The sequence below is a fragment of the Limulus polyphemus genome, unplaced genomic scaffold (genome assembly GCF_000517525.1).
Source record: "Limulus polyphemus unplaced genomic scaffold, Limulus_polyphemus-2.1.2 Scaffold397, whole genome shotgun sequence".
NCBI lineage: Eukaryota > Metazoa > Arthropoda > Merostomata > Xiphosura > Limulidae > Limulus > Limulus polyphemus.
Genome location: NW_013666007.1, coordinates 257,571 through 271,054, shown reverse-complemented (window position 1 = coordinate 271,054; position 13,484 = coordinate 257,571). Strand labels below are relative to the sequence as shown.

The 13,484-nt window shown below is 34.6% G+C and overlaps 1 protein-coding gene across 5 annotated transcripts in view; it reads right to left on the bottom strand.

Annotated features, from left to right (window-relative positions):
- LOC106457961 (peripheral plasma membrane protein CASK-like) overlaps positions 1-13,484 on the bottom strand; it is a 253,764-nt gene that overhangs the window by 37,437 nt on the left and 202,843 nt on the right. For all 5 annotated transcript variants that reach the window (XM_022384048.1, XM_013917406.2, XM_022384049.1 and 2 more), the window contains one exon: positions 6,247-6,333. In XM_022384048.1, the coding sequence (XP_022239756.1) occupies positions 6,247-6,333 (87 nt within the window). The remainder of the gene's footprint in view (positions 1-6,246; positions 6,334-13,484) is intronic.

Below are 13,484 nucleotides of genomic sequence, written 5' to 3'. Positions count from 1 at the left end.
ATATATATATATAACCTCAATGTTTACAGCGAATTAAAATACATTTACCATGTACTGTATTTGTTGCAGAGAAATATATTCCGACATATCTCTTGTTTAAAACGTTATATCTAATTGATAACGTATTGATTAGCATCAACTAGAGGAAAGGTCTTCGTCTAACGGGCAAAAAGCCAAGATGTTGCCTCATGAAACTTCTATTTATCTACCTACTAATACAACTAGTTACCTAATCATTTACCTTTTATCGTATTTATCTTCTGACACACGAACAATATAACAACAGCATATCGATGATGATAACTGACTACTTAGCGGGAATGACACTAAAAACTAGTTCATAACAACGTATATGGATTTGTTTTGTTTGTTTTTTCCAGAGGAACATTTTCCGTTTTTTCACCAGGAGTCGTCTGTGACAATGATTAATGAAGCCGACTATCCGCTGATTATGACAGCTTGTGACCAAATCAATAAGAGCTACATAAAGGCGTAGCCGAATGAGACATTCACGAGCCTTAGTTACAACTAAACCTTTCAGAGCCTACGTTCTTGACGTAAGACCAAGTTATCTGTCGATCCACTGAAGGTGGGCGGATGCTCGTGAACATTAACAATATGTACGCTAACCACTCGATCTGATGCCCGGTACATAATAAAACGGAAAAATCAATATTTTAGTTGTATAAAGTCATCAGATATTAACATTATATCAATGTGTGTAATATAGGTTTAAAAAATTGTGATAATTACGAAATAACAGAAATCTACAAACTAACTACTAAGAAGTAAGTCTTAACATCTCTATGTTTTATTACAGCTTTATTGTCTAGGGCATGCGTAATTCCAGTCATTTTTTTATGAAGTAATAAAACGCAGAAATTATATGTACGCCAGCGTAGTTTCGGCAGATCGGGCTGCAGCCAGATCAACATTTTGTCACAGTTACTGTAGGGCTTTTTAAACTTCAAAAATTGTTTATAGGTAAGCAGATAAGACTTATAGTAGTATGTATGAATCAGTATAACAATACATAATAAATTACATGTGTAATCTGCAAGTGTACATACTTGTGCTTGCTTATAGCTATGGTGAGTACAAGTGCCAATGAGCACCTATTTTTGTCAATCATAAAGAAGTGCTTGCAAATGATTAATACTTTCAATACATTATATTAAAAATAGCACAAAATTCAATTTCAGAGCACCTATTTTTTCAAAATTTTCCTGGGATCATTTCCCCAGACCCCCACAGAACTGGCATGCTATGCATGCCAAAGTATGTTTTTCACATTATTCCGAGTTGCCTAACTGTCACGTTTTGTGTATGGATGGGCAGGATTCTTTACAGTAGGTATCTGTGACTTATTGGCGAAAAATTTCAACAATAAACAAACAGCACTAGTCCACTTGTTTTAAGATAATATACTAAAACAAGTCAAACGTACTTACAAATGTTCGTTACACAGTTAATTACCACAGTTGTATTTAGAGCATTAAATAATTCTCTTTCCGTCAAAGTCCACATAGGCTGGTTCAGTTACTTTAGAACACAAAATTGACAAGACAAATTATTTTCCCCTGCTATGTTATTACAATACAATCGGTGATAATTCCACTTACGTTACACTGTCGGTTACCCCAACTGTATCCAGAGCTTTAAATAATTGTCTCTTTTCGTCAAAGTCCATACAGGTCGGTTCAGTTACCTTAGAACGCAACTGACAAGATAAGGTATTTCTTCTATACTCTGTTATTACAATACAATCTGTAACAATTTCATTTCAAAAATCGCCACTATACGCTCTTTATTCATGCAGTCTAGATCTATCTATTCTATCTAATTAACTATATCTGACTCGAACTACATTTTGTACGCGTATTTATAGCCCGACCGAGGCCTAGAACGTTCTACAAACTACCAGATATTATGATACAATAATACTCAATCAAAACAACAAAAAACAAAACTTAGAAAGCTCTACTAGCATGGCACAATAATACAACAAACACCAATTCACAACAACTGAACTACACAACGCATGATTCGTACACTTTTACGTAAACAAACCTATAATAAACTATCGCTTCTAAAAATAACTAAATTTAACACTCGCGCTATACTTAAATGGAAACAGTCGTATATACCTAACACTGACCAATCAAAAATTGCTTTCTACACCCCTAAATTATGTTTGTTTGTGGTTGTTGTTATTTTATTTTGCATTTTAGCCCAAACAATAACTCATTAAACAAACCCTTTTGTACTTTTGAGTTAACCACTTTGTGCTGGAAATATCAATGTTCATTTATCCCAAAGTAAAGAAAATACTTAAACACTGCTAATGCACTATTTAAAATGAAATGATGATTTAGGAAGTGTATTCATGATGAAACAAAAGTAAAATTGGGCGCTACTCTCTCACACAGTTAAACTTTACTAAAAGGCTTTCAATAAAAAGGGCAACAGTGATTGTGTTTCAAAAGACTTCCGTCTCAAATTCTATATCACAAATTGATTTTATTTTTAACAAATATACTGAACATATAGCTACAAAATAAATCAAAAACGAAAGCTGATTATTACATTTTTGATATAGCAAAGTTACTAGAGAATGTTGGGCTGAAAACTGATATTATAAATGGGAGTGTGAGACGCGACCATCCAGATTTTGAGCCATAGCACACAAACCGTTCGCACAAGTAACGCGTGCAACGTAAAGCATCCAATGTCACTTACGTTTGACTTCAGCTTCAAGTACTAAAGATTGAAATGGTTGCCAAAATCGAACCATTCATCCGATTGTTCATCCATTTAAATACGATTTTTGGTGGGTTCAGCTGAGGTCTTCTACTAAATTTTATTGAAATTGGTTCAACCATTTCCTCATACGAACATGTGACGGACAACTCTGCTTAATTGACAGATAAACGGTATAAAATAAGTTCGTGTGTCTCCATCTATTAATTGACAGATAAACGGTATAAAATAAGTTCGTGTGTCTCCATCTATTAATTGACAGATAAACGGTATAAAATAAGTTCGTGTGTCTCCATCTATTCCAAATCAGAATATATGATGGGCTCGTACTATGAAACTGAGTATAACAATAGTTAACAGATTATTTCTAATGATTCAAAATACTTTATTTTTCCTGTCTTAAACATAATACTTTCTGAAATGTTACCACTTCATCCTCTGTTATTAGTATTTTACTGAAACCAGTAAATTGATTTTATCTGTGTAAAGCATTAACTTCGATTTGTACCTTTATTTCCATAAAATTAATTACAAATAGCATGATTTTAAAACAGAAAATCAGTTCGTCTATAAGCCTTTTCAGCCACAGTAATTTTTACCCAACTGTTACACTTCTTAAAAAAGACCGCGCAATTTGCTAGTTCGACAAGTGTTGGATAGGGACTATCATTAAAATAAAGAATTAAAAACAGAATAGAGTTGTTTAAGCATTTGTTTAACAACAAGCAAAAACTTGGAATGGTCTATTCTTTCATTACCACCAATGAAACTACCACCACACTACCACCAATGAAATTTCAGATCAAACCAAGCCTTTATAGTAGTGAGGTATCGAAAATCGAAATGGTGTATTTAAGTGTTTTACACTCACAAAAAAGAATTCTATCATTCTATAGGTATTTAAAGAACTTGTAGCATTCCGCCACAATTTACTTCTTCGTATTTTTAGCCGATACTAGGCAGCTGTTACATAATTGAATAGACTTGTTCAAACATTTGTTTAACAACAAGTAAAATAATAATAAAAAAAAAGACGTTCCAAGACGACATCGGTCGACATAAATAAAAACTACATATGAGTAGCTGCCTCCACTTCAAGGCACATTTTAAAGTTACGGAAGCGATTTTAGTCAGGGCAGAAAAAACAAAGTCTGAGAATATTTAATGGTTTTTTGAATCTAAATTCCAGAAATATAGGTTGCTATTAAATATAAATTGATACTGGTATTTGTTCAACCACTAATTTATTCTTGTGTATAGCACTGTCGATCTTTTTAAATCATAAACAAAAACAAATCCTCGTACTATACATACATTACAGGAAACTCAAATTCTTGTATTTCCATTGCTTATATATTGCAATATATTTTTTTTACATAGTTTTTAAGTTTTTACTCTGATCTGTATTTTGCGTCCAGCTGTACAATGCTGTAGATTGTTTTATCTACCGTAAAACAGATGGCGCAGGTTAAGGACATACAAGAGAAATAAATCATAGTCATAAATAATTCATTACTTTACTACATTAAGAAAACAATATATACGTTTAAAGGTAGAATGATAAAAAAAAACAGAAGTGTGTGTAATATATTAAGTAACACAAAACACAACAAAAGTTCATCTATATAAACTGATCCTGATGTATGAACTTTCAGAAAGAGGATAAATTAACATTATTTTAAAGATTAAAAATTTTGATCAGAGAGACAATGTGAGGTCTCCTTGAATTTATGGACTCTTCACTTGTCATTGTGTCAAACTAATTTCTGGAAATAGAATGATAGTTTTGGACTGTGTTTTACTCACCCCAAGTTACCTATATCAGAAGAATAGGTAGCATTAATGCTACTAATTTAGAGTCAAGTGATTTTTTTTATCACTGCGAGAAGCACCATAATTAGATGCAAATACTAACTAAACTCATACAATAAGGACAAATAAAATAATCATCATATGTGACAAGAGTTTGTGCATGGAAATGAATAAACCTCTGAAATGTTTAACAAGTTGATGAGCAGGAGGAAACAACAGAGACTATAGAAATGTTGGTTCAATAGCAGGTCTGAGAATAAAAAAATAACAATTGACAGTTGAAATAACTAATAGACCTAAGGAGAATTCCGTGTTAAATTTAAATCTTATGACTATACACTAACTTTCACTGTTAGAAAATCTTAGAAACTAGAAATGCTGAGTTTGATAATGCTAAGATTTCAATTTTACAATAAAAAACTATTCAAATCACTTTGTAATTCCTGTATCAATAAACTGGATCTATTGTTAGAAAAGCTTCAGAAATGTACACTTCGTTTCTAATGTTGTGATTTGTACAAACTCTACATCAAAAGCTGTAACCATTTTTTAAAAATGGTATCATTTCTCTAATTGTAAATTAATTTTCATTGTTGGGAAATCCCATGAGAAAAGAAAACTGACTTTTCTGTAGATGTGAAATATATCAACTGACCAATTAATATAGAAAAAACAACAACACACACTCCAAATTGTTAGTTTGAATGGCAATTAGCAAGAAATCCATGGATAAGGTAGTTTTCAATTTTTATGTTTGAATCATTTACTGGATGAAAGAATCAAGAGCTTTAAGCATTCTAACGTACTACCTATATTTGTTGTTTTATTCTGCAACAAGACTTATTGGTGGTAAATAATAGTATAACAATGCTGTATTTTCTGAAACAGTGAGTGTTACTCATTATAAAATCCTAGTATTCAAAATATGTTTCTTTTGGAATCTGTAACTTAGTTTTAATGTTAAGTGTAGAGAAGAAACTATTGTGATTTTTTATAGTAAAACCAAAAAAATGAGTTTGGGTTTTGTGCACAAGAAACTTCAAAATATAGTAACTGTCCATAGAACTAAAATATGTTTGTTTTTGTTATACCAAGCTATTTTTTAGGAGAGATGCACGACCAAAATAAAACTTCTACAGTAACTGCTTGTTTACCTGGAATGAAACTAAACACAAAAAGTAGCAACAAAATAATCAGTAGTGATTCAGTGCTTATAAGAATACTAATAGCTTTTGTAACTTCTTGTTCATGAGATTTATAAGAGAAAAAAAAAACCCCTTCAAACTTATAGCTATGTTGTGGTATTATACAGAAAAGGCAGTAAAAATAGCCAACTTAATGAAATCTAAAGTCAGTTACATAAAACATGCAATGTATCTCAAGTGTAGCTGATATTAAAATAAATTGCCTGTTTCTATTTCATTTCTCTACTAACAAGAAATATTGAATGTATTCATCGCAATATTACTTTAGGTAAAATTGAGATAGTTTTCTTGTGCAAGAAACTTTGAATCTGTAACTACAATTTATATTTTAAAAAATATTAGCTGTTTTTTATCCCACTTACTTGTAATGAAAGAGATTTATAATAGGTGAAGAACCTTTTTGAAAGAACTAAATGATAAGATACATGGAGAAAATTAATCAGAAAGTCATGTAAGTTAAACAACTCACCCTAAAATGATTATTACATAATATGGACTGTAGTTCTTCAACTTCAGGTGTCTTTTTGTTTGAATATTGATTCAGACATTCTAACACCTATGGATAACAACAAAAACAAAAAACAATTACAAAACAGAGAAGATAAAAAAATTCATGTTATAATACATAGCATGTAGTTAAAAAAAACAAACATTAAATCCCTTTGTAATAATAATAAAAAGGAATGGAAAAAATAAAAAAGAATGCAATACAGTGTTCCATGCACAAAGGTGGAAACAAAATGCAATATTTTTTATTAAAAAATAGTGACACACTAAATAAACTTTGTACTTCACTTAAATAGGTGTGGTGTGTAAAACTGTGAAAAAACAAAACTTTTACTGATTCTATTAAACTAAGAAAAATATGTTTTAAACCTAAAAAGCTATCTCTAACAATTCAGTATCTTGATCTGGGAGTAATGTTTATCAAAACTCAAACTCACCACAAATAATATGTACTTGACTAAAGAAGAAAAACTAGCAAACTTCTAATCAAAAATGATAAACACTTGTTAAAAGATGAAAATTAAACTTTAGCTCCCTCCCCCATTTTTTAAACTGAGAACACTTATTTAAGCTCATAATAAACCTCTAGAGCTCGAGTGTATTATACTAGAATAATATTTATTCAATTCTTGTATAATTCAAAGGTGTAATGGCCCAGTTACAACTAATTTCTGGCTTAAAGTCACTTTATATAAAGAGAGTGAAAACTGTTACCTTGGTCAAGTTATATTTCTATAGGCATATATGCATTAACATGTATATTGCTTGAATACAATTTATCCCTTGCATCTATGGATGTCCCTGTTCCTAAGGCTTCACTGGGTCTCATGCTTCATCTATTGGGTTCCAGGGTAACTGTTAAATATTAGGATAATAATAGCAGTGGGAACTACAGCTGATTGCCACATTTTCTTCACTACTGTCTATAGAAACTGAGCCTTGGGTCCAGTAGAAAAAAAGGAAGGAGGGATGAAACTGTAAGAACTGTTTCATACAAAATTAACTGAAACAAATTTGTTATTGAACAAGCTCCAACCCCTAATTTCTGACCAAGGGAATCTATTAACATAGACATCTCACTTTCACAAGACTCCTTTCAGATCAAGTTTGCTAGAAGGTCAGGTACAACTTCATGCAGGTGTTACTTCTTACTTTAAACAGTAAACATGCAGTCTACATTATCAAGCATTTTAAACTGCACCTTGTAATAAAAGAATGTTAAAAAATATTCAGTGCAATTATATGCTTACAAAATATTTCTATCTGCATGACTGAGAATATTAAATCATAAAAAATAAAATGTTGGGTACATTAAATTTAAATTTGTTACAACCTATAAGCTACTGCGTATTTATACATGTATATTGCATATACATTTATCTCAAAATTACATATTGCCACATATACTAGTAGCTAGACAGACTGCCACTAATGCCATTGTTATGCAACCTATAAGGGCTACCTCCACTAGCTATACCTTGACAGCTATAGCATCTTATTCTGGAACTCAACCACATTCTCTTCACTACTGCCTACAGAAACAGAACCTAAGTCCAGTAATGAAAACAAAAGAGGTGGGGTAAAACTGTAAGAACTGTTTCACACACAATTAAATTAACTGAAACAATTTTGTTACTGAACTAGCTCCAACCCCTAATTTCTGACCATGGGAATCATGCTGTCATCCACGAGTTACTAAACTCAAGTCAATTTCTTAGTACCATGAAATAAATAATCACCAGCAGAGTTCAGCCAACCTGAGGTTTTCAGCTAAAATACTCCTAGCTAGAATTGGTATTTGTGTTGTCTCAATATAACATACACACACACATGCACACAATATCAACATATGCCCAGAGCAACACAGGCCAAATACAATATTCTGCAGTAAAACACATTTACTGTGCAAAACTACCACAATATTATAAAATCATTCATGAGTCAATCCACTGGCTACGACGGTATAATAGAAAAACAGATACAGGCAAAATACATTGAAAAAAGGGCTTTTCCACATAGATTCATAGGGTCTGATTTATAATTTGTGCTAAGAAAGAACACACGTCACAGGTAGGAGTTATGTACACAGTTAGGATGTACTGAATATATCTAGCAAATATTGTGTGGTCTGTTCAGCAAAAATGTGCTAATACCTGACTAGATAGTGTGAGCAATATTTACAAATTGCAGGGCAAACATCTCACCCTAGAAAAACACTTGATAGCTTGAAAAGTAAGAGCTGTAGTGCCCTTTCAGCCAAGTCTTTTAGTTCCTGGTGATCATCCTCAGTTGTATAAACTGTTAATGTTCTAGGCATTACGCCTACTAACAACAGCTGTCCTAACAGTATAACAACTGAACAGCTATCATCCAATAACTGGCAAATATCTCTCAGTGAACCTCAGCTCATTAGCTCAAAAAGTAAGAATTGCAATGCCCTTTTGGTCCTGTTAATTTTGCAATCAACAAACCATCCAAATATTGTAATAATAAAGTAGCAATCTCACAATGTAAGACACACATTTTACTGTGAACCACTATACCTGACAGCCCGGAAAACCATTTCCTTTCAGTCACTGATCTCATAATCTAGTGAATGTCCTAGCTGCTTATCTTGGCCAGCTAATCGCAAGAGCTATCTTGCACCTCCTCTCCAGGCACTTCCTCATCTCATATAGTCATACAAGTATTCTTAGCATCTTTTTCCTCACCAGCTGAGATGGCATAAAACAGTACTCTCTCTATTCTTTAATTTATCAGTCTCAACTTCTGATTCCTGATCTAACCAATGCACAAGTTCTGTCAGAAACAAACAGTCTTAACTTGTCCCTGTGTTTATACACACCACCCAACCACTGCAACTCATAATCTTATAAAATAAGTTGTTGGAGGATGAGATAAGGAGCTGTTCAGCTGGAACCAAGTTGCTTAAAAGTACACTGGCACATACCAAAGTTACACCCAGTCTCCATGCTGGAACATTTCTTCCTTAACTGTTTTATCATAGCATCTCCTCTACTGCATGGCAGCCTTTCCTATCTGTTGATGTGTGACTTGATGCATATCATCTAATGCAAACCTTAACCATTCAATATATTATTGTGAATGCTGTGGCATATCTGCTAAGAGAGGTGGACCATACATCACATCCTGACCAAACAAGTGCATGTTCAACAAACTATCAATCTATCTCTATTCTTTTGTATAATGTACCATCAAGATGTATGGCAAATGTTGATCCAAATTAGTTCTGTCAGGATTAACAAACCTCATAAGCATATGCTTGATGGTTAGTATTACCTGTTCTGATAAACCATCAGACTGGGAGTAGTAAGGCAAAGTGCCTGTTTTTATCACACTTGACACAATTCAGAGAATAATTGGCTATTGAAATTAACTCCCTGCTCCAACAATACACCAGCAGTAAATAGTCAATGGACCCCTTAGTGAATTAATTGATAATAACCAGCTATATCCATGACTATTCTCTGCAACAGAAAACCAACAATCCTATGCTGGAGTTTACTCCTTAAGCTGGTTTCTTCCTCTAGATAATGCGAGGTTTGAAGTATTTCATGCCTAAGATCATTGGGGAACACTAGTTATAACATAAATTGAGTACTACATGTCAATGGTTTATAACAATATTCCTATAGTCATAGTTGCTCATACTAGTATCAAAGTTTGCATGCATTCATACCACATTCCTCAATCTGTACTAGCCATGCTTCATCTTACTGCAGAGTAAGGAGTACCCTAACTAGATCTAGATCATTCAGTTACTCTTCCCAGAGCTCCTAAGGCATTAACTGTGGCATCCAACGATTGACAGAATGTCCTACAGTATGGTTTGATATTGCTATAGCAGAATTACTTTTAACTCCAACACAGTGTCCAGATTCAGGATGATATTGTATAACAAAGTCATACTCTTGTAACTTTGTGATCCTACATGCAATCATCCACGGAATCACCTTTTCTGAAATTTTAAAATTCAGTAGCCATTTCAGTTACACATTGTCCACATGTATGATGAAATTTCTACTATACATGTAGCATTCAAAATGTTTGACATAGCCCACAACTTTAAGCAGTCGTTTCCTCATCATGAAGACTTTTCATTCAGGAGCCATAAGCATATGACAAGCATACACGATCATAAGTTCTGCTCCATTCTGCAACTATGATAACAATGCTCTAATTCCATTATCCCTGGCAAAAATTTATTACTCATTGTGGATATGCTAACACCTAATATTCAAATAAAGTGAATTGTAGAGACCAAAATGCTTGGTCACATTCTTCAGACCATCTAAAATAAGAATCAGATTTAGTGAGAGTGGATAATAGTGCCACAATCTTTGAAAAGTTAGCCACATAACAATGATAGTACAATGAAAAACCAAGGAAACTGCAGTTGTATCACTTGGTAACAGGTAACTCCATCACTACCCACAATATTACTGAAAAGTTCTACCTGCATGTGTGAGAGTACACACTTTCCTTCTTTTGTTATCTGCTGAGATACCAAGTTCAGATTTTCAGCAACAGACTTGAATGTGCATCCAAACACTTAAATATCAAAATAGGCTTGGCATTTCTTCCATTAGTCTTTAAAAGTGGCAGGTCCACTACATAAGCTGAATAACATATAACTCTTAAATGCCATCTTGAGTAGTTAAAGCAGGTTTAGGTCTTCTCTTGTCATTTTTTGGCCAGTATCTGGATGGCAGATCTATAGTTCTTGACAACTTCGCAACTTCCAAAGTGTCCAGACACTGTTTCTGTATGTGGGAGTGAGAAGCCATCAGCGTGGGTCACTGCTATAGATGACCATACAATCTGTGAAAGCTGTATCATTTCATTCTTTAGCATCTGTTTGTATCTCAGCATAGCTATATCTCTAGTGCTACAAAGAAACCTACACAGAGGCTAATTAACAGAACTTGCATCATCTGTGTCTATGTGAAGCAGAGTTATGTTCATTTAACCCAATTGGTCATCTGATCTCAGAAATACATTGGTATATTGAACCAATAAATCACTGAGCTCCTACTGCTATGATGAATCTAAATTTCTTAGAAAATCGTCAACTACCGACTTCAGAAGCATTAGTAATCATGTACTACCTCTCAGATATGGTGTGACAGAAGTAAATCTTGTGGTACCAATAGTCTTCATTACCCCACTTCACTTAATGTGCTGTTGACAATCCCAACAGGTAACTGGATAGCTAACAACCCATAATTGCATAATAACACTGGGACTACATTACCCCTCAATTAACTGTTTCAGCTAATGCTAACTGCTTTCTGGACAAGAAACAGTGTATTTCATGCATCAGTACCATTACTACCTTACACTGCACCAAGCCTCATATACAGTAAACCACAGAACATCTCTTGTGCATTTGGAGGTACTCTGATTCCCTCCACAACCTGCACCTGTATGGCTACCACAGGATGATTTTCCCACAATACATTTCACCTGATGGACAAGCAAATCTCACTGACAATTTCTACAGCATATCCAATTGGAGGATTCCAATGCCAGAAACAAAGTCAGAGATAATCACCTTCATTCTGTAGTTGGTACCACCTTGATATACTCAGACATATCTCTTCATTCACATTCAACTCATCACCATTTGACAGTATTAACTGGCCAAAGTGGTGGCAGTACTCGGATTGCCTGATACATAGCAAGGTAAACCACTGTCCTGGAAGCTCCTGTACCTACCAGGAACTCTAGCTCTTATCCCCATATCTTTACTGACAGATATTACGCATCACCTGTCCCTAAGAAAGCTGGGCTAAGCACCAAATTATTCTGTGTGATTTTTATGTTGCACTCCCCCAAGTCAGTGACCAGAGCCAAAGCAGCAGCAGCAGCTAGAGCTTGCTGACAATCCTTCTGCACCTGCTGTGTAGTTTGGCAAAACTGGTGGTTTTACCAGATACTGGCAATTTATTTTGAAACTGTCTAGTTGCCCACATCTGAAGCAAATACTCCAATCCTTCCCTCCACAGCATCATCTGGATGGAGTGACCAGAGCCACTGACTGTGGCATAAACATCATGGGAGAGCCAGGGAAGCCCTGCCTGCACACTGATATCTAGCTGGAGCTGTGTAATATTGCCAAGTAGTGTTGGGTGCTGGTTTACTATGAGTAAAGCTCAAGCTTGGAGTGATTTTGTCTTTTCAGGAGGGAGCTCTGGCTGAGAATGGCCATTTACAGCTGCTACTGTGGATTTCTTCCTGTCCTGTTACTTGTTCAAAGTAATGACTTTTGAAATTTGTCACCACAGAAACTGTCTCTATCAGGATAAGAATATCATTCACATCTAAGTGGTACCTCATCACCTCACTAGGTAGCCCCTCAATTAAATTGTTTACAAGGATATTCTCACAATCTGCCAAAGTCATTGTAGAATATGCCTTCCATGCAAAGGACACAGATCACTCAAACAAACCTCAGTGGTACCTCTTTTTTGAGCCTTGAACACTGGCCAAAGGATAGCCCTATTTTATACTGGGTTGAAATGTTGCCAAAACTCTTCCTTGCTTGTATATTTCTCACTCAAGTGCTTGATCGACTCAAACATTGTAGCATCCAAATTCAATATCAACTGTTGTACTCCTTGTTCCTGAGCCTAACCATTCAAAGCAATGACCTGCTTTAAATGTTTCAAGAAATGGTCCAGATCCTCTTTAGATACACTCTTAAGCATCAGGGAAACAATCTGTTAATCCTATGATTGTGACACAAATCTTTCTCTTGCAGAAAGATTTATGGCACAACCAAAGGTCTTTAACATTAGTCAAAATGCCTAATATGCTGAAGGTGTAGTGGGCATACTAAGGATCTCCTACACTTGGACACTAGAAGATAGAACAATAAATTGTTGTTTGTACCTCCATGGACTCTGCACAATCCAAGGTCTCCTTGTGACTCAAAGTTACCATGGTTGCTAGCCTCCCGCCATGGATGGGCTTGCAACAGCCCCATGGATTACCATTTTCACCAGTTGATGCCTGATGTATTACCTGTGAACAAAACAGCTCAAGTTAGTGAAAAAATGCTCCTGCAGTCTCTTGTTTGTTTGTTTTGGAATTTCGCGCAAAGCTATACGAGGGCTATCTGCGCTAGCCGTCCCTAATCTAGCAGTCTAAGCCTAGCGGCAAGGCAGCTAGTCATCA